The sequence below is a fragment of the Cervus elaphus genome, chromosome 23 (genome assembly GCF_910594005.1).
Source record: "Cervus elaphus chromosome 23, mCerEla1.1, whole genome shotgun sequence".
NCBI lineage: Eukaryota > Metazoa > Chordata > Mammalia > Artiodactyla > Cervidae > Cervus > Cervus elaphus.
The window spans coordinates 43,131,373-43,156,326 of record NC_057837.1 but is presented as its reverse complement, the minus strand read 5'-3'; the positions used below and the strand labels follow the sequence as shown (position 1 = coordinate 43,156,326).

The 24,954-nt window shown below is 42.9% G+C and overlaps 2 protein-coding genes across 4 annotated transcripts in view; one reads left to right on the top strand and one right to left on the bottom strand.

Annotated features, from left to right (window-relative positions):
- Positions 1-1,349: 1,349 nt before the first annotated feature.
- Positions 1,350-19,664, bottom strand: TUBAL3 (tubulin alpha like 3). Of its 3 annotated transcripts, none has more exons than XM_043883569.1 (4): positions 19,548-19,664; positions 5,882-6,125; positions 5,030-5,178; positions 1,350-3,136 (listed from the first exon to the last, which is right to left on the bottom strand). In XM_043883569.1, the coding sequence occupies exons 2-4, from the start codon at positions 5,973-5,975 to the stop codon at positions 2,192-2,194; spliced, it is 1,188 nt and encodes a 395-aa protein (XP_043739504.1). In that variant the 5' UTR covers positions 5,976-6,125; positions 19,548-19,664; the 3' UTR covers positions 1,350-2,191. The 3 variants fall into 3 exon arrangements, with proteins under 3 accessions (XP_043739504.1, XP_043739503.1, XP_043739505.1); XM_043883568.1 differs by lacking the exon at positions 19,548-19,664 and adding an exon at positions 11,595-11,611; XM_043883570.1 differs by lacking the exon at positions 19,548-19,664 and adding an exon at positions 7,956-8,349.
- The window catches only part of NET1 (neuroepithelial cell transforming 1), a 34,667-nt gene continuing 28,828 nt past the window's right edge, over positions 19,116-24,954 (top strand). The window contains exon 1 of the mRNA XM_043883566.1: positions 19,116-19,374. Coding sequence (XP_043739501.1) covers positions 19,247-19,374 — 128 coding nt within the window. The 5' untranslated portion in view covers positions 19,116-19,246. The remainder of the gene's footprint in view (positions 19,375-24,954) is intronic.

Below are 24,954 nucleotides of genomic sequence, written 5' to 3'. Positions count from 1 at the left end.
TCACCACATTTATAGTTTAGTTTATTTGATTTTAAAAGAACTAGAGCTCTTGGGAAGGTTTGTCAGATAATTAAAGTTCTTAAAATAAAATAAATTAAAATGAATACAACATAAAGTATTTAAGCATTTATCTAAGATTGCAAAGGGGACCAACAATTCATACATATTTAAAATGATTATTTAAATGTTGCTTAACTTAGAAATAAGATTTACAAACTGAACTTAAAAATTTAAGAAATTATTAGGCTTTTAATCTTAATTTTAGTAGATTACTAATTTAAAAAAAATAAAAGGAAACTTCTAAAAGGTCTTTTCTGAGTTTTTAAAATGTGTTTTCACACATGCATACACACACATACAGAGAGATACAAATGCCCTTCAGTTCAGTTCAGTCGCTTAGTGGTGTCCGACTCTATGCGAGTACGCCTGGCTTCCCCATAAACCGAGCAGTTATTTAAGCATTTCACTAGTGCCCTCTAGTGTCTAAATAGAGAAATGGCACAGGTAAACAAAACATTTTCACTTGGTAAAAGGCCTCTAGTTCAATTCAGTCGCTCTGTCGTGTCTGCCTCTTTGCGACCCCATGGACTGCAACACAACTCCCTGTCCATCACCAACTCCCAGAGCTTGCTCAAACTCATGTCCATCGAGTCAGTGATGCCAACCAACCATCTTATCCTCTGTCGTCCCCTTCTCCTCCTGCCTTCAATCTTTCCCAGCATCAGGGTCTTTTCCAATGAGTCAGTTCTTCATATCAGGTGGCCAAAGTATTGGAGCTTCAGCTTCAGCATCAGTTCTTCCAATGAATACTCAGGACTAATTTCCTTTACGATTGACTGGTTTGATCTCCTTGCAGTCCAAGGGACTCTCAAGAGTCTTCTCCAACACCACAGTTCAAAAGCATCAATTCTTTGGTGCTCAGCTTTCTTTATAGTCCAACTCTCACATTGATACGTGACTACTGGAAAAAGCATAGCCTTGACTCGACAGACCTTTGTTGGCAAAGTAATGTCTCTGGTTTTTAATATGTTGTCTAGGTTGGTCACAGCTTTTCTTCCATGGAGCAAGCATCTTTTAATTTCATGACTGCAGTCACCATCTGCAGTAATTTTGAAGCCCAAGAAAATGAATTCTCTCACTGTTTCCACTGTTTCCCCATCTATTTGCCATGAAGTGATGGGACCAGATGCCATGACCTTAGTTTTCTGAATGTTGAGTTTTAAGCCAACTTTTTCACTCTCCTCTTTCACTTTCATCAAGAGGCTCTTTAGTTCTTCTTCACTTTCTACCATAAGGGTGGTGTCATCTGCATATCTGAGGTTATTGATATTTCTCCCGGCAATCTTGATTACAGCTTGTGCTTCATGCAGGCCAGCATTTTGCATGATGTAGTCTGCATATAAGTTAAATAAGCAGGATGACAATATACAGCCTTGACGTACTCCTTTCCCAATTTGGAACCAGCCTAATAAAAGTTCAAATTACTATATACGATATTTACATGAAAAAATATATTTTATGAGTGAGTATTTTCAACACAGTGGGAAACTTCACAGTGTACCTTCACTCTCCCTGTATTCTGGGTTAAAGTAAGTGAATTCCAAACAGGCTACATGCAATAGGTGACACCTGAACTGGGTTCGAAGTTGGAATTATACCCCACAGTCATAGAGGGAAAGAAAAGAGAAAGCAGGGAGAAGAAAGAGTGAGAGAGGAGAGAGAGAAAAACAGAGAAAGAGAAGCAGTCAAGAAAGAGAAAAACGTGGGAAGGGGCAAGCTGTCTAGCTTGATTGGAGTGTGTGAGAACACAGTGAAAAGTGTGTTTATAAACATCATTTCCACCAAATTGCAGTCATTGTCCTCTGTGGTAACAACAGTGTGAGCTGAAAACAGTCAAAGTGGTACGTTGTTGGTATTTTATTTGTTTAATCATTTATTTTCCACGACATGTGGGATCTTCCCAGATTAGGGATCAAACCTGTGTCCCCTGCATTGGCTGGTGGATTCGTAACCACTGGACTACCAGGGAAGTCCAGGCTTACTGTTAATGTTGACCCCCATTTGATTGAGCATGGAACTTGGGGTCTTGCTTGACTTAATTTCCTTTTTCTTCTCATGAAGGGAACTCTAGCCTTGAAACATAAAGCACGACACTTCAACTCAGCATTCATTGTTACCGGTCAGATCTGCATCAGAGACTTCTCCCCATTTCCTCGTAATCCTTCTCCAGGACCGCCAAGTCCTCCCTGGCCTCTGCAAACTCGCCTTCCTCCATGCCCTCCCTGATGTACCAGTGCAGAAATGCCCTCTTAGCAAACATGAGATCAAACTTGTGGCCCAGACGGGCCCAGGCCTCTGCAACCGCCGTGTTGTTGCTCAGCATACAGACTGCCCGCTGGACCTCAGCCAGGTCCCCTCCTGGCACCTCCCGGAGGGGTCGATCGTTGATGCCCACCTTGAATCCAGTCGGACACCAGTCTACAAACTGAACAGAGTTCCTGGACTTTGTGGCTGCAATCGCCGCGTTCACCTCCTTGGGGACCACATCCCCTCTGTAGAGCAGGCAGCAGGCCACGTACTTCCCCAGGCGAGGGTCACACCTGACTAGCTGGTGGGAGGGCTCAAAGCATGCAGCTGTGATGTCCAACACAGACGGCTCCTTGTGGTGGTTGCTATCAGCAGACAGGATGGGGGCGAAGCTGGTCACTGGGAAGTGTATCCGCGGGTAAGGCACCAGATTGGTCTGGAATTCGATCAGGTCCACGTTCAGGATGCCTTCAAACCGGAGGGAGGCAGTGATGGAAGATGCTGCCTGGCTGATCAGCCTGTTGATGCTGGCATAAGAGGGGCGTTCAAGGTCAAGTTTGCCATGACAGATGTTGTAGATGGCCTCGTTGTCCACCAGGAAGGTACAGTCCACGTACTCTATGGTGGGGTGGGTGGTGAGGATGGAGTTGTAAGGCTCCACTACAGCGGTTGAGATCCTGGGGGCTGGATAGACGGAGAACTCCAATTTAGTCTTGCCACTGTATTCTTCGGAGAGCTGCTCCAACAAGAGAGACGTAAATCCCGACCCAGTGCCTCCTCCAAAGCTTCGGAAGATCAGAAACCCCTGAAGCCCACTGCAGTGTTCCGCCTGGGGAAAGTATTCATAAACAAGAAATGAGAATTCAGCCAAATAAACCCAGAAGCAGTGGTAACTGTGGGACACAACCAGTACCCAAAAACAGAAAGTTCTGGTTTACTGTTGTTATCACCATCACAAACATGTTTACTTTGAAACATACTTAAGTGGTTACTTCTGGAGTGGGGGAAATGCTTTAGAGTTTTGCTGTAAGCTGGGCTTAAACATTCTACTGTCTTTTGCTGCCCTCTATGAATGTACGTGTATGTGAGCTAAAGTATAGGTATATGAGTATACAAATGTATATGTGAGCTAAAGTAAGGTGTTTATCAATAATGAAGAAAATGACAAGCAAAATATTAAAGTAATATAGTTCCCCACCACCACCCCTCAGTAGATGAAATATCCGTCACTTTTGTACCCAATCTACTGTGCTGGTGTAAAAAAGCATGGTATTCTCTAATGATGATGCCAAACACCAAAATATTTACTAGACAGAGGATTCTCCAGACAGGATTTTAAAGAAGAATTTACTGTCAGTAAATGGGGGAACTGATCTCCAGGGAGGATGTGCCTCCTGTTAACTTTACAACTCATGGTCACTGTTGGAAAATGACAAGTTTCAGAGGGAAGTCTCCGATAACCAGAGAAGTCATGAGTCAGCAGAAGCAAGAGTAGATGGTGGCTAGTCGTTTAAAAGAAGGAAATCCTGCCGTTTGCGACAACATGGATGGACCTCAGGGGCAATTAAGCAAAGTGAAATAAGTCAGACAGAGAAAGACAAATATTGAATCATCTCACTGACATGCGGAATCAAAAAAGGCCAAACTCATAGAAACAGAGAGAACAATAGTAGTTGCCAGAGGGTGGGGGGTGGAGGAAAAAGGGGAGATGCTGGTGGTCAGAGGGTATAAACTTCCAGTTATAAGATTAATAACTTCTGGGGGTTTAACATACAGCATAGTGACTGTAGTTAACAGCATTGTATAGTATACTTGAAAGCTACTAAGAGACTAGATCTTTTCTTTTTTAAAGATTTTTTTTTAATGTGAACCATTTTAAAGTCTTTATTGAATTTGTTACAATATTACTTCCATTTTATGTTTTGGGTTTTTTTGGCTGAGAGGCATGTGAGATCTTAGCTCCCTGAGGAGGGATCAAACCCCATCCCCTGCACTGGAAGGCAAAGTCTGGACTTCGAGGGAAGTCCTAGAGAATAGATCTTAAATGCTGTCACCACACAAAAAAAGGTAATTATGTGAGGGATGGATGTCTTAACTATCCTGATGGTTATCAAATGATGGTGATCATTTGATAATATATGTATATTTGATAATATGAATTAAATCATCTTGCTGTACACCTTAAATTTACACAGTGTTTGCCTGGTGGCTCAGATGGTAAAGAATCTGCCTGCAATGTGGGAGACCTGGATTCAATCCCTGGGTTGGGAAGATCCCCTGGAGAAGGGAATGGCAACTCACTCCAGTGTTCTTGCCTGGAGAATTCCATGGACAGAAGAGTCTGGTGGGCTACAGTCCATGAGGCTGCAAAGAGTCAGACACGACTGAGCAACTAACACACTCCACTCCATATGTCAATTATATCTCAATAAAGCAAGGGGGGAATGAAATAAAACATTTCTTCATGCATGGGAAAAGGAATAAGAAACAAAGGAGTTGACTGGCCCTTGGAGTAAGTGTGAGGCTTCTCCCCTCCCTAGTAAGGAAGGTTAGCAGTTCCAGCATCAGGACCAGCCCAGCTCTGAGCATGTGCCTGTGCGGGAGGCTTCAGGATAGAAACCGAGTGATGGAGGGGAGGGAGAAAGTGCTGGTGCTGGCTAGGCGGGTCCCCAGGGACCCCGGGCACTCTAAATGGTCCTGGAAGGAGAAGGGAGCCACTTGCCAGCTTGCGGATCCTCTCCAGCACCAGGTCGAGGATCTCTGGCCCCACAGAGTAGCGACCTCGGGCGTAGTTGTTTGCAGCATCTTCTTTTCCACTGACGAGCTGCTCAGAGTGGAAGAGTGAGCGGTAGCTGCCTGCACGCACCTCGTCTGCAGAGGGGAAGGGTGGTCAGTGCCACCCACTCCATCCCACCCCTAACTCGTGCCGAGCCCCCTTTCTCTCCACCAATATCATAGGAAGAAATGAATTTAAACTGCCCAATCGGCTTTTTTAGTCTAGGAAAAGGTGTAATTATTCCCACATAAATGGAAAGCACGTTTTTCCATCATCCCACCCTTTATTAGTTTATCGGGGCTGCCCTAACAAATGACAACAAACTTGGCTTAAAACAGGGGAGGCTGGACTTCCCTGGTGGTACAGTGGATAAGAATCCTCCTGCCAATGCAGGAGATACAGGTTCGATCCCTGGTCCAGGAGGATTCCACATGTCACAGAGCGACTGAGCCCATGCACCACAGCTAGAGAGTAGCCCCCACTCACCGCACTGAGAGAAAGCCTGAGCACAGCAACAAAGACCCAGCACAGCCAAAAATAAAATAAATTAATTTACAAACAAAACCAAGGGAGGTTTATTGTCTCATAGTTCAGGAAGCCAGAAGTTCAACGTCCAGACACTGGCAGGGTTGGCTCCTTCTGGAAGTTCTGATGGAGAAACTGCCCCCTGCCTCTCTCCCGGCTCCTGGTGACTGTGGACAGTTCTTGGAGTTCCCAGGCCCACAGCTAGTCATGCCAGTCTCTGTACTTGTTTGTTTGGGTTGTGGACCCAGTTAAGCACACTGGAACGTACATTACCTATGACAGTAGGCTCCAGGTCCATGAAGAGTGCTCTGGGCACATACTTCCCAGCTCTGGTCTCACAAAAGAAGGAATCGAAAGATGCACCCATGGGCTCTGTTTTAGCAGGTGCCAGCGGATCCTGACCACCATCGGGAACAACACCATCTGGCTGGATTCCGTGTTCCAGGCAATAGAGCTCCCAGCAAGCACCCCCAATCTGGACACCGGCCTGGCCAATGTGGATAGACAGGCACTCCCTCTGAAATGAGCCATAGTAAGAAGTTACAACTGTGTGTGTGCATCCTCCTAACATGACAACATGAACTACATCACTCAGCATGTCTGCTCATGACTGACAGAAACCAGGCTAGCCTATGCCAGCAAGAGAACTTGATGATAAGGCTAATGAAAGCTGTGTCATGGAAACCAAAAACCAGGATACAGGCAAGCTTCAGGAATAATTGAACTAGACTTCCCTGGTGGTCCAGGGGTTAAGACTCCACACTTCAATTGCAGGGGGCATGGGTTCCATCCCTGGTTAGGGAACTAAGATACTACATGCTGTGTGATGCAGCAAAAAAAAAAGAAAAGGAACAAGTGAATCAAGGACTCTAGTTCAAGAAACATAAATTAAGCACCTATTGTGTGATGAGCTAAGAATGAGTTAAGACATACTATATAAGAATAAAATCAAGCTTACTCACCCAGAAAAAAATTAGTTATTGGAAAGGAATAAAACCAAAATTGATGTACAGCCTGATACATATTAAAATCCACTGCAGTAAATTAAAGATGTTATCATTTCATATCTTGAGATTTTACTTTTCTTATGTGCTCTAAATAAGGAAGGAAGTTCTAAGCTTAAAAGTAGAGCAAATTTCGCCAAGGAAACAAGCTAGAGATTTAACAACCCCAAAATACAAAACCTCCATACCATAATAGGCAAAAATGTTGATGTATATAAAAAGGATTTATGTATAACCCTTCATATGTAAGAGCTATGTATAAGGCAATTTTATATACATCATTTTAAAAATACTTGATATATCTATTAGAAAAATGGGCAAATGACATAAGTGAATGAATTACAAAAGAAAGAATCTAAAATGAAAACATTTAAGCAGAGTGGCATTCACAGTATCATTATTTGCAAGGGTAAAAACCAAGAACCAATATAGTTAACCATTCACTTTTTGGTGGCATTTAAAGGAAAATAATACAATGGCATGTTATGCAAACTTTTATATTTACCCCCCCCACCCAAAAAAATAAAAACTATATGACATGGGAAATGCTTATGTTAAAATATTGAATGAAAAGTATATGTTATGTAATTTATATAAAGTATGATGTCAGATACATTTAAAAATGAACTTACTCAGCCATAAAAAAAGAATGAAATTATGCCATGTGCAACAACATGGATGGACCTGGAGATGATCATATGAAGTGAAGTAAGTCAGACAGAGAAAGACAAATATCATATGAAAGACAAATATCATATATGTGAAATCTAAAATACGATAAAAATGAACTTATTTACAAAATGGAAACAGACCACAGACATACAAAACAAACTTATAGATACCAAAGGGAAAGTGGGGAGGGATAAATTAGCAGTTTGGGATTAACATACACACACTACTATATATAAAACAGATAAACAACAAGGTCCTATTGTATGGCACAAGGAACTATATTCAATGTGCTGTGCTTAGTCACTCAGTCATGTCCAACTCTTTGCAACCCCATGGACTATAGCCCACCAGGCTCCTCTGTCCATGGGGATTCTCCTGGCAAGAATACTAGAATGGGTTGCCATGCCCTCCTCCAGGGTATCTTCCCAACCCAGTGATCGAACCCAGGTCTCCTGCATTGCAGGCAGATTCTTTACCATCTGAGCCTGTAATAAACCATAACAGAAAAGAATATGAAAGCGTATATATATATATACATATATATATACACTTCAATAAAAATAAATAAATGAAGTAAAATAAAAATAAGCATAGAAAAAGTCTTTAAAATGCATTAAAACATTAACTCTAGTTATATCTGGGGAGAATTTCTTTATCCTCTTTAAACTTACCTATTTTCTTCATTTCCATTGGCCTCCCCCTCCTCTCACACTTTTAAATCACCATTCACTCCTTTTTTTTAAGGCAAACAACTTTTTTTTGTAATTTAAGTATCTACTCATCTTAGAGCCAGGAGAAAAAGTTAAATCCTGAAAATCTAAAAGAACAGCAATTGCTAGCTTTAGTATCATTGTGTTCTGAATGCCAATTGTCATGGAAAAAGTCTATGCAGAAGGGTAAATAGACTATTTGCTGCAATATCAGGACCCTTCAGGCTGTCTCTCTGATCCACTAATAGGCAACCCTGCCCTCGTCTGTCCATCCATGGCTGCACTTTCCCAAGGTCTGAGTTGTTGTTCAGTCCAACTCTTTGTGACTCCATGGGCTGCACCACGCCAGGCTTCCCTGTCCTTCACTATCTCCCAGAATTTGCTCAGATTCATGTCCATTGAGTCAGTGATACTATCCAACGATCTCATCCTCTGCCATCCCCTTCTCCTCCTCCCTTCAATCTTTGCCAACGTCGGAGTCTTTTCTAATGACTCAGCGCGTCGCATCAGGTGGCCAAAGTACTGGAGCATCAGCATCAGTCCTTCCAATGAATATTCAGGACTGATTTCCTTTAGGATTGACTGGTTTGATCTCTTTGCAGTTCAGGGGACTCTCACGAGTCTTCTCCAGCACCACAGTTCAAAAGCATCAGTTCTTCGGAACTCGGCCTTCTTTATGGTCCAACTCTCATATCTGTACATGACTACTGGAACAACCATAGTTTTGACTCTACAAACCTTTGCCAGCAAAGTGATGTCTTTGCTTTTTAATATGCTGTCTGAGTTTGTCATAGCTTTCCTTCCAAGGAGCAAGAATCTTTTAATTTCATGGCTGCCATCACCATTCAAAGTGACGGAGACTGAACCACAAAAAGACACCAGCTGGAGGTTGGGAGTAGTTTCTCTGGCTGGTCACACCCCCATCATCTGACCTGGACTCTGCTCCTGCTTAGCTGCACAAACTCTGTACTTTGTCTCTCTGAGTCATGTGGCCTAACAGTGCTTTATGAGGAATTCCAGTGCACAAGTCAAGTAGAACTTCCCTCTTGTTGCTTTTCTGTGCCACCATGTCTCTCACGACAAAGGCAGTGAACCTCACTTAGTATCAACCAATTTTTCCAACCTCTTTCTGGCACAGGAAAACCTAAACAGCACATTCCATCAGCAGCCTTCTCACACCCCATCTGCAAAGCACAGCTTTCTCCTCTCCCCTCAAGAAGGACTCAAGATGATCTCAGTACATCAGCTACTGTAATCAGATCAAAAGTTACCTACATCTCGAGATTCAGGTACAAACTTGAAAGCAGTAGGGGTGGGGTGGAGGTTTGTTGCTTATACATCATTAAAACCACTTACATGTGGACTTCTCTCACAACATCCTCCCCTGACTATTTTCTACCCAATCCACCAGTCCACAGGACACTTGCTCTTAATTATTCACAGTAAAAATAAACACCAACATGGAAAAAAATTGCTGCTCTTCATGGGGACTATTCCCCAGTGTGATGCATACATAGGAGTGAGACTGAGCCTTTTGAACTTAGCAAGAATACTTGGCCCAGGAAGGACAAATCTTGCCCACGCTGGTTGCAGAAGCAGCTGAGTTTATCTCATAACTATGTCCCTAGGGACAGAAGGCTATCTCCACCTTATTCTTCTCTTAGCCTCTTCCTCCTTTCCAAACTATCTGTTAAAATAATCACACTATTTAAAAAAAAAAAAAAAGTTGCCCACAGAATATCAGTAGTGATGTCCCAGCACTAATAAATGCAGCTTTAAAGCTCACTGGAATTACTAGGACAGCACAGTTTTCTAATTACTTTTTATTTTGAGATAAATATGAATCGTAGATTCATGGATCTCTCACCCATTTTTCCACAATGGAAATATCTTGCAGGGTCACACCCAGAATATCAAAGCTGATACAGTCAAAACACAGTGGGTTTCCATTGCTGCAAGCACTCCTCATGTAGAAAAGCATAATTTTTCAGATCAAAACAATATAAAACAAACATCCTTAAATTTGGAGAGAATATCCAACAGGCAGAGACGATAAAAGATGAAAAAAAGCAGTTTGAATACTTGCTTCCATTGAAGAATTAAAAAATTCTAAGATACTAAAATTTACTGTGACTGGAACATAAGAGATTACACTGTTGGTAGGAATGTAAATTGGTCCAGCCACTGTGTAAAACTAAATATAGAACTACCACTTAACCCGCAATTCGACTCCTTGTATTCCAAAAAAATAAAAACACTGATTAGAAAAGACACACGCACCTCAGTGTTCATAGCACCACTATTACCAATAGCCAAAAAATGAAAGCAAACTAAATGTCCATTGACAGATGACTGGATAAAGAAGAAGTGGTATGGTACAGTGGAATATTACTCAGCTATTAAAAAGAACAAATTTTTGCAATTTACAGTAAACTGGATGGCTGCTGCTGCTGCTAAGTCACTTCAGTCGTGTCCGACTCTGTGTGACCCCATAGAGAGCAGCCCACCAGGCTCCCCCGTCCCTGGGATTCTCCAGGCAAGAACACTGGAGTGGGTTGCCATTTCCTTCTCCAATGCATGAAAGTGAAAAGTGAAAGTGAAGTCGCTCAGTTGTGTCCGACTCTTAGCGACCCCATGGACTGCAGCCTACCAGTCTCCTCCGTCCATGGGATTTTCCAGGCAAGAGTACTGGAGTGGGGTGCCATTGCCTTCTCTGGGATGGACCTGAAGTGTATTACAAAGTCAGACAAGGACAAATATTGCATGTTATCACTTATATATGGAATCTAAGAAAAATAAGCAAATAAATATAATAACCGAAACAGACTCACAAAGAGAACAAACTACTGATTACCAGTGGGGAGAAGGATGGAGGGAGGTTCAAGACAGGAGTGGAGATTAAGAAGTACAAACTATTATGTACAAAGAATAAGCTGCAAAGATATAGTACACAACACAGGGAATATAGCCAATACGTCATAGTAATTATACATGGAGTATGACCTTTGAAAATAATGAATCACTATACTATATACCTGTAATTTACATAATATTGTAAGCAACTATATGTCAACTAAAAAAAGAGAGAATGAAAGGAAAGTGGATCTTAAAAGGTGGTCTCCAAACAGAATTATTGTAAGTAACTGTATTAATTATTGTCCACAAAGAACTACACTCAAGAGAGAATAAGACAGAGGTCCCCGTACTTCACCCGGCCACGCATTTGTGAGCTTAGCAAGAGCAACCTGAGTCTGAAGTCCCCAGAAACTCTGAAAGCGTAACTAAAAGCAAAGCTACTGATTCCTACAGAAAGGTCAGCACACTTGATCTAAAGCAAATGTAAAAACTAAAGAAAGATCTTGCCTCCGTGCTTCCATTGAAGGCAAATCAATGAAGATTTTCCCCAAAGCAGCAGAATTATAGATGAACAGGTGAAATTCAGAGTAGACTTAAATCTGATCTAAACACGGATATTGAAAGAAACAAATGTCTCTAAATATTTTGCCTCTTGTATGAAGAATTTATGAAGAATTCTTTGTTGGGGAAAAGAAAGACACAGGATGAGTAAAATTTGCTATAACTATTGACAACAGCACTTACCATGCTGATCTGAAGGTGCCCCACTGCCCGTGGTAATGACAGGAGGCGCCTGCCCAGGTAAGCTTTATCACAGGGCAGGAAATGACCCCACCTGAGGGCTGCACACTTAAAGCACCACAGTCTCTTTTCAGTTTTTCACTTTTCTGGGGTTAAAGGAGGTGTGACAGGCCTGCCTGAGTCCTCTGGGATAAAATCTGTGCACAACCACTGATGAATTTGCTAAAGTTTATCCGAATCTGCTTCCAACATATACCTAGGTTGAAAATAAAAAAATAATCTTTAAAAAAAATAATCCTCCTCTCATATTAAGAATGTATGACAACCAATGAATGTTTCACTTGGTAAGTAGCTTTACAAAAACACTGATTTTTTTTCCTCTTTATTCCTTAACTTTACTTTCTATCTCATTACATTTTATGTATATCTGTTACTGCCTCTATGAATCCTGTTTTTGAATTTTTAATTGGAAGGTAATTGCTTTACAATGTTGTGTTGGCTTTAGAATGATTGATTTACACATTAATTTATATTAGAATACTAGTTGTTGAATATATGTAATATCAACCTACACAGTGATTGGTGTAATTGCATACAGCTGAAGATTCTGGAAATAATCTAGAAGGAAATCCCCCTAAACAGTATTTGTAAATCTATGGTTGTAAATCCATGATTAAAGGAATTTGGGTGATATTTAGATCCAGTTAAGGTAACAGGAACATCTTCTCTGGGAGGGAAATCTAGAGTCTGATTATTACAAGAAAAATAATGAGAAAAAGAGGATTCAGGGAATGTTTGTCATGTATTCAGCATTGTCCTAGGCAGAGTAAGACATTCCATTTGGGACCGGGATTTAGCAATAGAAAGTTGATCTCTTGTGGGATCAAGATGGTTCATCAGAATTTTCACATCTGTGAGTAGCCAGCCCTCATACTAATCCACTCTCCTCAGCTCTATTTCTGCAGTACCTAGTAAAGTTTGTCTTCTGTTCATCACTTCCCTACTGTGTAGCCAGGGCATCTTATAGTAGGAATTCAATAAATACTTGTGAGTAACTGAACAAAATAGTAGGTTACCAAGTGTCTAAAAATAGGAAAGGGAGGCTCTGCCTAAAAAGACAGTATTCTCCTTACTGATAAGAAACCCCTCCCCACTGAGAATCCCAGTCGACATCCTGGATTACCTGTCACTGTGGGAACTGATGCTCACAAACCCCAAAGGACTGTTTCCTTTTACACCATCAAAGAGCTAAGGACAGATTCTAACTTCAGAAAATCTCAATGAAGTACTAGGTTGAAAGGGTGAAATTGTTGTTTCTGTGAGTAAAAAGATCAAATGTCAGCAATTTCTTAGGTACCATTGACATCCCTGCATGTTCTGAAGGCCTGTCTGGATGGAGACCAGCTCCCTAGATGACAATTCTGTACTCCTTTACTCAAACTGCTCCAAAGCGGTATAGAGATGATTCTTAGCTATCGGCTTCTTACTCTCTAACTTCTCACTCTTTCAAAACTAAAAACTATTTCAACATTTTGTACTAATCTGTAAGGGAAAAAAAATCTGAAAAGGAATATAGAAAATATACATGGTGTATATTCCTTTATCTGAATCACTTCTGTCCATTAACATGATATTGAAAATCAACTAAACTTTAATTTAAAAAAAATCTTTCTTCCCTGTGTCATGATTCTAGTGCAAGTTCAGTCGCTCAGTCATGTCTGACTCTTTGCAATCCCATCAACTGCATCATGCCAGGCTTCCCTGTCCTTCACCAACTCCTGGAGTCTGCTCAAACTCATGTCCATTGAGTTGGTGATGGCATCCAACCATCTCATCCTTTGATGTCCCCTTCTCCTCCTGCCTTCAATATTTCCCAGCATCAGGGTCTTTTGAAATGAGTCAGTTCTTTACATCAGGTAGCCAAAGTACTGGAGCTTCAGCTTCAGTATCAGTTCTTCCAATGAATATTCAGGACTGAGTTCCTTTACGATTGACTGGTTGGATCTCCTTGCAGTCCAAGGGACTCTCAAGAGTCTTCAACACCACAGTTCAAAAGCATCAATTCTTCAGTGCTCAGCTTTCTTTATAGTTCAACTCTCACATCCATACATGACTATGGGAAAAACCATAGCTTTGATTAGATGGACCTTTGTTGGCAAAATAATGTTTCTGCTTTTTAATACACTGTCTAGGTTGCTCATAGCTTTTCTTCCAAGGAGCAAGTGAAAGTGAAAGTCTTTCCATCATGCCTGACTCTTTGTGACCCCATGGACTACACAGTCCATGGAATTCTCCAGGCCAGAATACTGGAGTGGGTAGCCTTTCCCTTCTCCAGGGACTCTTCCCAACCAAGGGATCAAACCCAAGTCTCCCCCATTGCAGACAGATTCTTTACCAGCTAAGACACAAAGAAAGCTCAAGAATACTGGAGTAGGTAGTCTATCCCTTCTCCAGCGGATCTTCCCAACCCAGGAATCAAACCAGGGTCTTTTGCATTGCAGGCAGATTCTTTACAAACTGAGCTATCCAGGAATCCCCCTCCAAGGAGCAATCATCTTTTAATTTCGTGGGTGCAGTCGCCATCTGCAGTGATTTTGGAGCCCAAGAAAATAAAGTCTCTCACTGTTTCCACTGTTTCCCCATCTATTTGCCATGAAGTGATGGGACCAGATGCCATGATCTTAGTTCTCTGAATGTTGAGTTTTAAGCCAACATTTTACTCTCCTCTTTCACTTTCATCAAGAGGCTCTTTAGTTCTTCACTTTCTACCATAAAGGTGGTGTCATCTGCATATCTGAGGTTATTGATATTTCTCCGATCAATCTTGATTCCAGCCCGTGATTCATACAGCCTGGCATTTCGCATGATGTACACTGCATATAAGTTAAATAAGCAGGGTGACAGTATGCAGCCTTGACGTACTGCTTTCCCAATTTGGAACCAGTCTATTGTTCCATCTCCAGTTCTAACCATTGATTCTTGACCTGCATACAGATTTCTCAGGAGGCAGGTCAGGTGCTCTGGTATTCCCATCTCTTGAAGAATTTTTCACAGTTTCTTGTGATCCACACAATCGAAGGCTTTGGCATAGTCAATAAAGCAGAAGTAGATGTTTTTCTGGAACTCTCTTGCTTTTTTGATCATCCAATGGATGTTGGATAGTTGATCTCTGGTTCCTCTACCTTTTCTAAATCCAGCTTGAATATCTGGGAGTTCATGGTTCACTTACTGTTGAAGCCTGGCTTAGAGAATTTTGAGTTAGCGTGTGAGACGAGTGCAATTGTGCGGTAGTTTGAGCATTCTTGGCATTGCCTTTCTTTGGGATTGGAATGAAAACTGACCTTTTCCAGTCCCGTGGCCACTGCTGGGTTTTCCCAATTTGCTGGCATATTGAGTGCAGCACTTTCACAGCATCATCTTTTAGGACTTGAAATAGCTCAACTGGGATTCCATCACCTCCACTAGCTTTGATTGTAGTGATGCTTCCTAAGGCCCACTTGACTTCGAATTCCAGGATGTCTGGTTCTAGATGAGTGATCACACCATTGTGATTACCTGGGTCATGAAGATCTTTCTTGTAAAGTTCTTCTGTGTATTCTTGCCACCTCTTCTTAATATATTCTGCTTCTGTTAGGTCCATACCATTTCTGTCCTTTATTGTGCCCATCTTTGCGTGAAATGTTCCCTCAGTATCTCTAATTTTCTTGAAGAGATCTCTAGTCTTTCCATTCTATTGTTTTACTCTATTTCTTGGCATTGATCACAGAGGAAGGCTTTCTTATCTTTCCCTTCTATTCTTTGGAACTCTGCATTCAGATAGGTATATCTTTCCTTTTCTCCTTTGCCTTTCACCCTCTTAGGGTATCCAGTAAGCATGAGAATATAAACGACAGACGATGGATTAACAGGAGAAAAGCAAACAGACTTTGACATGTACAGAGGAGCCTCCATAAGAAAACAAAGATGCAAAAAGGCAGCAAAACCTCAGTGCTTATGCATGAGGTGGGACAATGAGAGGGAATTATGGAAAAGTAGGTAAAATACACGGGGCCACCAAAGGAAGATAGGAGCTACTTAAACAAGGTCTGTTTGCACACAGTTCTCTGTCTCTTGGCTCTGCTCATCTCTGGTGACAAGTGTGTGTCTTTCCCCCTGATGCCGGGAGGGCCCCTCTCACAAGGGAAGTTTATCTCCCACTTTTAGGAAGAAAAGGCAGGTCAGAAGGTGCTTCTGGCACCTGTTGTTCTTCAGCTCAAAATAATCCTGCTGCCAAAGCAGCATATATAGGGCAGCACATTCTGCCATCCTTCAATGTGTATATAATTTTATTTCTTGGGATAGATTCCCTTTCTGGTGTGAAAGAAGAAGCTATTTTTAAAGGCTTTGAACACCTACAAAACAGTATTTTGAACCAAAGAATGTACTGTGTAGCAATTGTTAAATTGTCTTTTTCATTTAAGAAGATCCTTTAGGTGATGTGGTCCTTTCTTATAATTAGAGGATGAAGCGCTTTCACTCTTTTACCAAGGAGATGCTGTCCCCTCTGCACCGGGAGGCAGGAGGTCTCAGAATCAGATTTACTATTTCCTAGAGACAGCCTGAGAATTCATCTTCAGTACCTTTGGCAACCGGGGATTTATTGAACATGAATAATTCATTTTAGGTCATGACTTTCAACCTCTCTTCTCCCCAAAGGTTAAGAAAGATCTAAAAGTTGAACGGTTCCATGAAGACTACAAGACCTTCTAGAACTAACACCAAAAATAGATGTTCTTTCCATTATAGGGGACTGGAATGCAAAAGCAGGTAGTCAAGAAATACCTGGAGTAACTGGCAAATTTGGCCTTGAAGTACAGAATGAAGCAGGGCAAAGGCTAATAGAGTTTTGCCAAGAGAATGCACTGCTCATAACAAATACCCTCTTCCAACAACACAAGAGAAGACTGATTCTACACATGGACATCCCCAGATGGTCAATACTGAAATCAGATTAATTATATTCTTTGCAGCCAAAGACAGAAAAGCTCTGTACAGTCAGCAAAAACAAGACTGGGAGCTGACTGTGGCTCAGATCACGAACTCCTTATTTCCAAATTCTGTCTTAAATTGAAGAGAGTAGGAAAAGCCACTAGACCATTCAGGTCTGACCTAAATCAAGTCCCTTATGACTATACAGTGGAAGTGACAAATAGATTCAAGGGATTAGATCTGATAGAGTGCCTGAAGAACTATGGATGGGGCTTTGTGACATTGTACAGGAGGTAGTGATCAAGACCATCCCCAAGAGAAAGAAATGCAAAAAAGCAAAATGGTTGTCTGATGAGGTCTTAAAAACAGCTTTGAAAAGAAGAGAAGCAAAAGGCAAAGGAGAAAAGGAAAGATATACCTATCTGAAAGCAGAGTTCCAAAGAATAGCAGGGAAAGATAAGAAAGCCTTCCTCAGTGATCAGTGCAAAGAAATAGAGGAAAACAATAGAATGGAAAGACTAGAGATCTCTTCAAGAAAATTAGAGATACCAAGGGAACATTTCACGCAAAGATGGGCACAATAAAAGACAGAGATGGTAGGGACCTAACAGAAGCAGAATATATTAAGAAGAGGTGGCAAGAATACACAGAAGAACTATACAAAAAAGATCTTCACGACCCAGATAATCACAATGGTGTGATCACTCACCTAGAGCCAGACATCCTGGAATGCAAAGTCAAGTGGGTCTTAGTGCTTCCACTGAAGGCAAATTAATGAAGATTTTCCCCAAAGCAGCAGAATTATAGATGAACAGGTGAAATTCAGAGTAGATTTAAATCTAATCCAAACACAGATATTGAAAGAAACAAATGTCTCTTTAAATATTTTGTCTCCAGTATGAAGAATCTATGAAGAATTATTTGGTGGGGAAAAGAAAGACACAAGATGAGTAAAATTTGCTATAACTATTGACAACAGCACTTACCATGCTGATCTGAAGGTGCCCCACTGCCCGTGACAGGAGGCACCCACCCAGGTAAGCTTTATCACAGAGCAGGAAATGACCCCACCTGAGGGCTGCACACTTAAAGCACCACAGTCTCTTTTCAGTTTTTCACTTTTCTGGGGTTAAAGGAGGTGTGACAGGCCTGCCTGAGTCCTCTGGGATAAAATCTGTGCACAACCACTGATGAATTTGCTAAAGTTTATCCAAATCTCCTTTGACTATGCCAAAGCCTTCACTTGTGTGGATCACAACAAACTGGAAAATTCTTCAAGAGATGGGAATACCAGAGCACCTGACCTGCCCTGAGAAATCTGTATGCAGGTCAAGAATCAACAGTTAGAAATGGACATGGAACAACAGACTGGTTCCAAATCGGGAAAGTACTACGTCAAGGCTGCATACTGTCACCCTACTTATTTAACTTATATGCAGCGTACATTATGCAAAATGTCAGGCTGTATGAAGCACAAACTAGAATCAAGACTGCTGGAAGAAATATCAATAACCTCAGATATGCAGATGACACCAACCTTATAGCAGAAAGCAAAGAAGAACTAAAGAGCCTCTTAATGAAAGTGAAAGAGGAGAGTGAAAAAGTTGGCTTAAAACTCAACATTCAGAAAACTAAGGTCATGGCATCTGGTCCCATCACTTCATGGCAAATAGATGGAGAAACAGCGGAAATAGTGAAAGACTTTATTTTCTTGGGCTCCAAAATCACTGCAGATGGTGACTGCAGCCATGAAATTAAAAGGCGCTTGCTCCTTGGAATAAAAGCCATGACCAACCTAGACAGCATATTAAAAAGCAGAGACATTACTTTGCCAACAAAGGTCCGTATTGTCAAGGCTATGGTTTTTCCAGTAGTCATGTATGGATGTGAGAGTTGGACTGTAAAGAAAGCTGAGCACTGAAGAATTGTGCTTTTAAACCGTGGTTTTCGAGAAGACTCTCGAAGAGTCCTTTGGACTGCAAGGAGATCCTACCAGTCCACCCTAAAGGAAATGGGTCTTGAATATTCATTGGAAGGGCTGATGCTGAAGCTGAAATTCCAATGCTTTGGCCACCTGATGCAAAGAGCTGACTCTTTGGAAAAGACCCTGATGCTGGGAAAGATTGAAGGCAGGAGGAGACTGGACGACAGACGATGAGATGGTTGGATGGCATCACCAACTCAATGGACATGAGTCTGAGTAAACTCTGGGAGATAGTGAAGGACAGGGGAGCCTGGCATGCTGCAGTCCATGGGGTCGCAAACAGTAGGACAGGAATGAGTGAATGAACTGAGTTGAAAATGCTTCCAGTTTCCCTTGACTTGTGGTGAAAGTCCTAATGAACTATACACTAGTAATCGGGCCTTGGCGATTTAGGAACTAGACCCCAGACCACCAGCTCATCAGCCGGTCGACCCTGGGGACCAGGCTCCCCCTCACAGATTCCGCGCAGTTTAGCGCCCGAAAGGAGGAGAGGGGCGGGACTCCACGTTCCTAGCAACCGCGCCGCGTCCCCTGATTGGCTGGTCGCCGCGCGGCCGCCATTTTCAAACCCCGGAAGATGGCGGCGGCGGAGGTGGCGGTGCCGGCCTGACAGGAACACGTCTCCGGGCCGCAGCGGCCGGGAGCCGTGCTGCTCCCAGCGGGCCTCCTGGGCACCCAGCCACCGCGCCGCCCCCTCCACGCCATGGAGCCCGAGCTGGAGGCCCAGGAGCAGAGCCGGCCGCGGAGGCGAAGCCGCCGGGCCTCGGGGCTCAACGCCGGCGGCGCCGCGGAGCCAGCGGCCGACACCCCCGGGCCCGGCCAGGACGGCAGGTGAGCGCGGGGTCGACGGCGCTTGGGGACTTGGGGTGTCGGGCCCGAGGCTGGGGAGGGGGCGGCGGGCAGGGAAAGGGCCGGGGGCAGGGAAGAGCCGGGCTACCTGCTCTCCTTCCTCCTCTCTCCCCTCGTCCCCCTCTTCCGATCGTCTGACCCTCCTTTATTTTTACCTCCGGTTCCTCTTCCTCCTCCCTCTTGTCTCCTCCCCTCCCGGCTCAGGGGCTGGAGGTCCTCTCTGCACACCCAGCAGGTTTCGGGCTGGATTGGGGGGGGCGGGGGGGCGGTTCCTAGACGCCCACAGAGAGCTGCTGGCTCAGGGGACTGGAATCGTTCCTGGGGCCGGAGAGTTTCTGTTCAGTCGCTCAGTCGTGTCCGACTCCTTACGACCCCATGGACCGCAGCCCGCCAGACTCCTCTTGTCCATGGATTCTCCAGACAAGAATCCTGGAGTGGGTTTACATTCCCTTCTCCGGGGGATCTTCCCAGCCCAGGGATCAAGCCAGCATCTCCTGTATTGACAGGCGGATTCTTTACCATTGTGCCACCAGGGAAGCCCCCGAGGACTTCTGCCAGACACCAAACTTTTAGCCTAAAAGCAAGCATTAAAATGAAAAGTTTCGCCGAGGTCAGAGTCCCTCCTTTCGAGCCTCTGACCAAGTCCGTGATCAGGGCGCAGCTCAGGGCCCCAGCCTCCCTGGTAAAGAGGACGCAGAGGCCCGTCTTGGACTTTTTAGCTGTTGACACATTTCATTCTGTCCGATGCGTCTGCAAAGGGAGGACACCGACCGAGGGTGTTAGAGGCTGTGTCTGCCAGCGAGCGGTGAACAAGGGCTGGGAGCATTGCTTTTCCGTCAGGATGCTGCAGGCCCTAGGTTCCTGTGACCGGTCGTTGGACCTTTCATCTGTAAGATTGGGTCCTCATCCGTCATATGGGGTTGAAATAGTACCCACTTCCTCCAAGTTGTGCAATTCAATGAGGTCATTGTGTGAGCCTGTATGCAGGGAGCTCGCAACAAACTGTTATTTCCTGATTTTTATCTGTAATTCCATATCTGCTTCTCTTTTCAGAAGTTCCTGTGGTCCACTACTTAAACTACAGTTCCTTATTGACGTTACATTCCAGTCATTCTTGGATGTGCCAGTCATTTTTTCAGAGAAAGGAAAACACCTTACTTTCTTGGACAGGGCATTTGTAAACTCACTGTTAATAAGTCATCGTGCAGAAAACTAGACTTTTTCATTAGGTATTGATTTTTTATTTTGAAGATTAGGATAATTCTTGCCTGAAACCTTTATACTGATTACAACTTATATTTAAGAGGTAGTGAAAGAGCAGAAAGACGTCATCATCCCAGAGACTGAGAAATAGAATCAGGACCATGTAGTGAAGGGAAGAAGAACGGTGATAAATTCATTCTGCATTCATTCAGTAAAGCTTTTGAGCATTTGCCTGGAAAGATCCCCAGAGGAGGGCATGGCAACCCACTCCAGTATTCCTGCCTGGAGAATCACATGGACAGAGGAGCCTGGAGGGCTAGGCTGTGGGAGTCACAGAGAGTCAGACACAACTGAACAACTAATACTTTCGCTTCACTAGATCTTCACTTTGTTGTAGATATTGGAGATTTTGGTGAAAAGATGAAGTTTCTGCTCTCATAAAGCTTACATTCTAGTTAGGGATGAAAGACGATGATGAAATGCCAGGTGGTCATCCTGTGAGGAGGATTAAGGCATGTTAAGGGCAGGCAGAGACAAGGAGAGGGGCAATGTTGCTCTTTTTAAAAGATCAAAAAAGTCTCCTCCATGGTAATGATGCGTTTAAGCAGAGATCTGAAGGAATTAAGGAACTCAGCCATGTGAAGATGTGGAGAGAAAGGCAGTAAGTGCAGGGCTTCAAAGTAGAATCCTGTTTTGTGTGTTCAAGGACTGTAGAGAAGCCACGGTAACTGGAGTGGAGCAAAACAAAGGGAGAAAGATGGACGGCGAGGTCACAGAGAGGCCTGGGGTCAGACCGGGTAGTACATGGCCAACCACCAAAAACACTTCAAGTTTGAGTCTGTGGTTGGGAGACAATAGAAAATTGTGTGATGTGTATTTTAAAAGGATTGGTCTGTAATGTGGCAGGGAGAAAATCAGGGAGACTAATGAAGAGGTTATTGCAGTTTGAGACATCTGAGTGGTAAACATGGTGGAAAATACTCCTATTTGGGATGTATTTTTCAAGTAGCACTGACAGGATTTGCACATGGATTCGGTGTGGAGTTAAGAGAGATGGAGGAATGAAGAATGATTCCGAGGTTTTTAATCTGAGCACCAGAAGAGCAGGTTTCCATGTTCCTGGAGAGGAAAGATCTGGGGAGAAGTTTGCTTTGGAATATGTTATGAGGCTCCTATTAAGGAGTGTATCACAACAATTTTTCCCCCTTTTCTCTTTTTTTGCTTTTTTCTCTTTAAAAAAAAAAAAACTTTAAAGTTTAAGTCAAGTTTAAGTCAAATGAAAGAGTGCATGAATCATAAGTGTTTTGCCCAGTGAAATTTCACAAAGTAAACAGATCTGTGTAACCAAATATAAATTGAGGGCATATCAGCAAATAGACTTGAAATCACAGCACTGGGAAGTCATCTAGATAGTCTGAATAGAGGAGAGTTTGGGGCCCAGACCCTGAGACACTCCCCACATGTAAAGGTCCAGGAGATGAACAAACTCGGAGGAGCCGCAGCTGGTGAGGAACCAGGTGAGATCAGTGTCCAGGAGGCCAAGTGGCAAAAGGGTTCTGAGAAAGGACATGGGAAAGTTTGTCAAGTGTTAGTGATAAGGAAGGAATGAACAGGTTAGTGAGATGAGGAATGAGTGACTGTTGAATCTGGTCGTGAGAAGAGCATATTGACCTCCAGTAGTTTCCATAAAATAGTTAAACTATTAAGAATGTTTGTAGTGGATTGAGAAGAGAATGAGGTGTGGTTTATTCCAGAAATGTGTAAGTGTCAGACACTATAAATATGGAGATGCAAAATACAGTCCTTACTCTGGGAGTGTTGCTGAGATCCCAGCCTCTGTTCTCTGGTGCCAGATAGAAACAGAGACGAGAGTTTTGGATGAAGTTGAACAGAGTAGCTTTGTTTTGCCAGGCAAAGGAGGCCGCAGTAGGCTAGCGCCCTTAAGACTGCCCTCCCTTGGGAAAAATAGGAAGGGAACTTATAGTTCAGGAGGGGAAGGGAGTGCTGTAGATAAGGAGTAGGGCAGTAGCAAGCTTGCATTCCTCTTTCCTGTTGGAAAATTTCTTCATGCTCTAAGTTAGTGTCAAGCTGTCTTGGGAGGAATACAGTAGTCTTTGAGGCTAACACACTGTGCCTTTCTTTCTAGAATAAAGAATGCTAACAAGAAGGGAGTGTTAGGAAGTGCTTCCTCAGAGAAGCGAACACCATATGCATTGTACACAGCTCTGATTAGAAAGTAATCATTTTCAAAATGTAATTGAGTAAGCAAGAGAAGCTTTTCTGAGAAAATGGCTTAGTGGACTTAAAAGAATAAGGCCTAGCCTGTTGGAAGCAGCCTTAACCAATTTCTGCTGTTACAGAAGAACTTACAATGGTATAGGGAAGAAACTTAATAATCATAATCGTGTATGATGACAGTTACTATCGTGTTAGGTATATGATGCCATAGATGCAAATAAAAGGAGAAATTCTGGTTGGAAAGGACAGGAAATGATTCCCTGTTGTAACCCTTGAGTCTCAGAGGGCCAATTTAGAGAGTGGATGTGCATGGGTGATATGTAGGGGGAAGCATTTAAATATTAAAAGGCCCTTTACACAAATGAGCATAAAGAGTTGAAGGTATCATGACACTGACTGTATAGGGAGGAGACTGAGATGGGGATAGAGAGGAGGTAGTGATTGGAGATGATACTGAAGAAGTGAGAGCCACATCACTGAGGGGAGCCTTGTATGCCAAGACACTAAATCTGATGAAAACTAGCCCCCAAACAAGTGCTCATATACACAAAATTTGTGGACCCTTGCAGCCCAACTATGAAACCAAATTAAAAGTCGCATGTGAATTCATCATTGGCGGGAAGTCAATTTGCAGTCACCTGGATGGGTGTTTGACTCTAATGGCTGGCAGTGAGGTTGGAGAACTTGAAACACTGGGTTACACTTTCAGGAAGTCTCACTGCAACCCGAGGGCAAGAAAGAATAATGGAGGTAACACCAGCTTGTGGGGTAGATTCTGAAGAAGGGGTGAACTTGATATGGGGCAGATGGGGGAATAAGCAAGTACAAAGAGAGGTTGAAGAGACAGGAGGGAAGAAAGGTGATAAAATAAGCAACCAGAAAGAGAAGGATGGACTCCTAAGTGTAAAGGTAGAGTCTAGCCTGTCTGAGAGCTGTGGACAGTAGCCTTTGGGGTAAGTTTGGGGAATGTGGGATGTTATGAGCAGGAATTTGGGGGCTTTCCCACCAGGGTTCTGTTTTTTAGGTGAGGTTGTAAATTATGTCAGCTTTGAAAAGGGTGATGACATAGGCTTTCCTGGTAGCCCTGTGGTAAAGAATCTGTCTGCAATTCAGGAGACATGGGTTTGATCCCTGGGTCAACAAGATCCCCTGGAGAAGGAAATGGCAACCCACGCCAGTGTTCTTGCCTGGGAAATCCCATGGACAGAGGAGCCTGGCAGGCTACAGTCCATGGGGTCACAAGATTCCAGCATGAGTTAGTGACTAAACCACCACCTTAGGCATCGTTAGGAGAATAATGAAGTTGTCCTACTTCATTACTCTCTATTCTTTTTTTTTTTTGAAGGACAAAAAAAAAGAAAATGAAAGTATCACCTTTTTAGAAAACAGTGTTCACATACTATACAGTTTTACCCACTTGAAGTGTACAATTCACTGTTTTCCTCTAGATTCAGGACATGTGAATGTCCTCTAGACATATGCAACCATCACCAGGCAATTTTTGAACATTTTTTTCACCTCAGAATGAAAGCCCATACCTCTCTCCCTAACGCCTCTCTCTTCTTTACCCCAAACTCTAACCTGCTTCCTGTCTCTATGAATTTCCCTGTTCTGGACATTTCACATGAATGAAATCATATGTGGCCATTTTTTAGTGAGCCATCCTTTGCCCATTTTAAAAATTGGGTTATTTATATTTTTTATTACTAAGATCTAAGAACTCTTTAACTCTTGATAACAAGTCCCTACATGGTTTGCAGATACGTTCCCCTTTTTGTGGGTTGTCTTTTTTTTTTTAACTGAAGTCCAGTTGATTTACAAATTGTGTTAGTTTCTGGTGTACAGCAGAGTGATCCAGCACGTGTGTGTTTGTACACATATTTGCATGCACACTGCTGTTTACAGGCCTGCCATTTAATCAGCCTGTCCACGTGGTTGGAGCTCATTTTCAGCCACATCTTTGCTAATTGTTAATCCCAGCCATCCAAATGAGAAACGGGTAGACTTGAGAACGAGCTCAGGAGTTGTAATGGCTAATACTTGCAGAACCTGAGAGGGCCTGCTGTACCAAGTTAAATAACGATCATGATGCTCATCTGCCTCTGCTAAAGACTGATCCTG

Excerpts from the sequence above, each read along its gene's own strand:
- TUBAL3 (XM_043883568.1), bottom strand. Across the intron at positions 5,179-5,881 it reads CCTGGAGCCTACTGTCATAG|ACGAGGTGCGTGCAGGCAGC; the intron begins GTAATGTACGTT and ends TCCCCTCTGCAG. Across the intron at positions 3,137-5,029 it reads TGGAGAGGATCCGCAAGCTG|GCGGAACACTGCAGTGGGCT; the intron begins GCAAGTGGCTCC and ends TACTTTCCCCAG.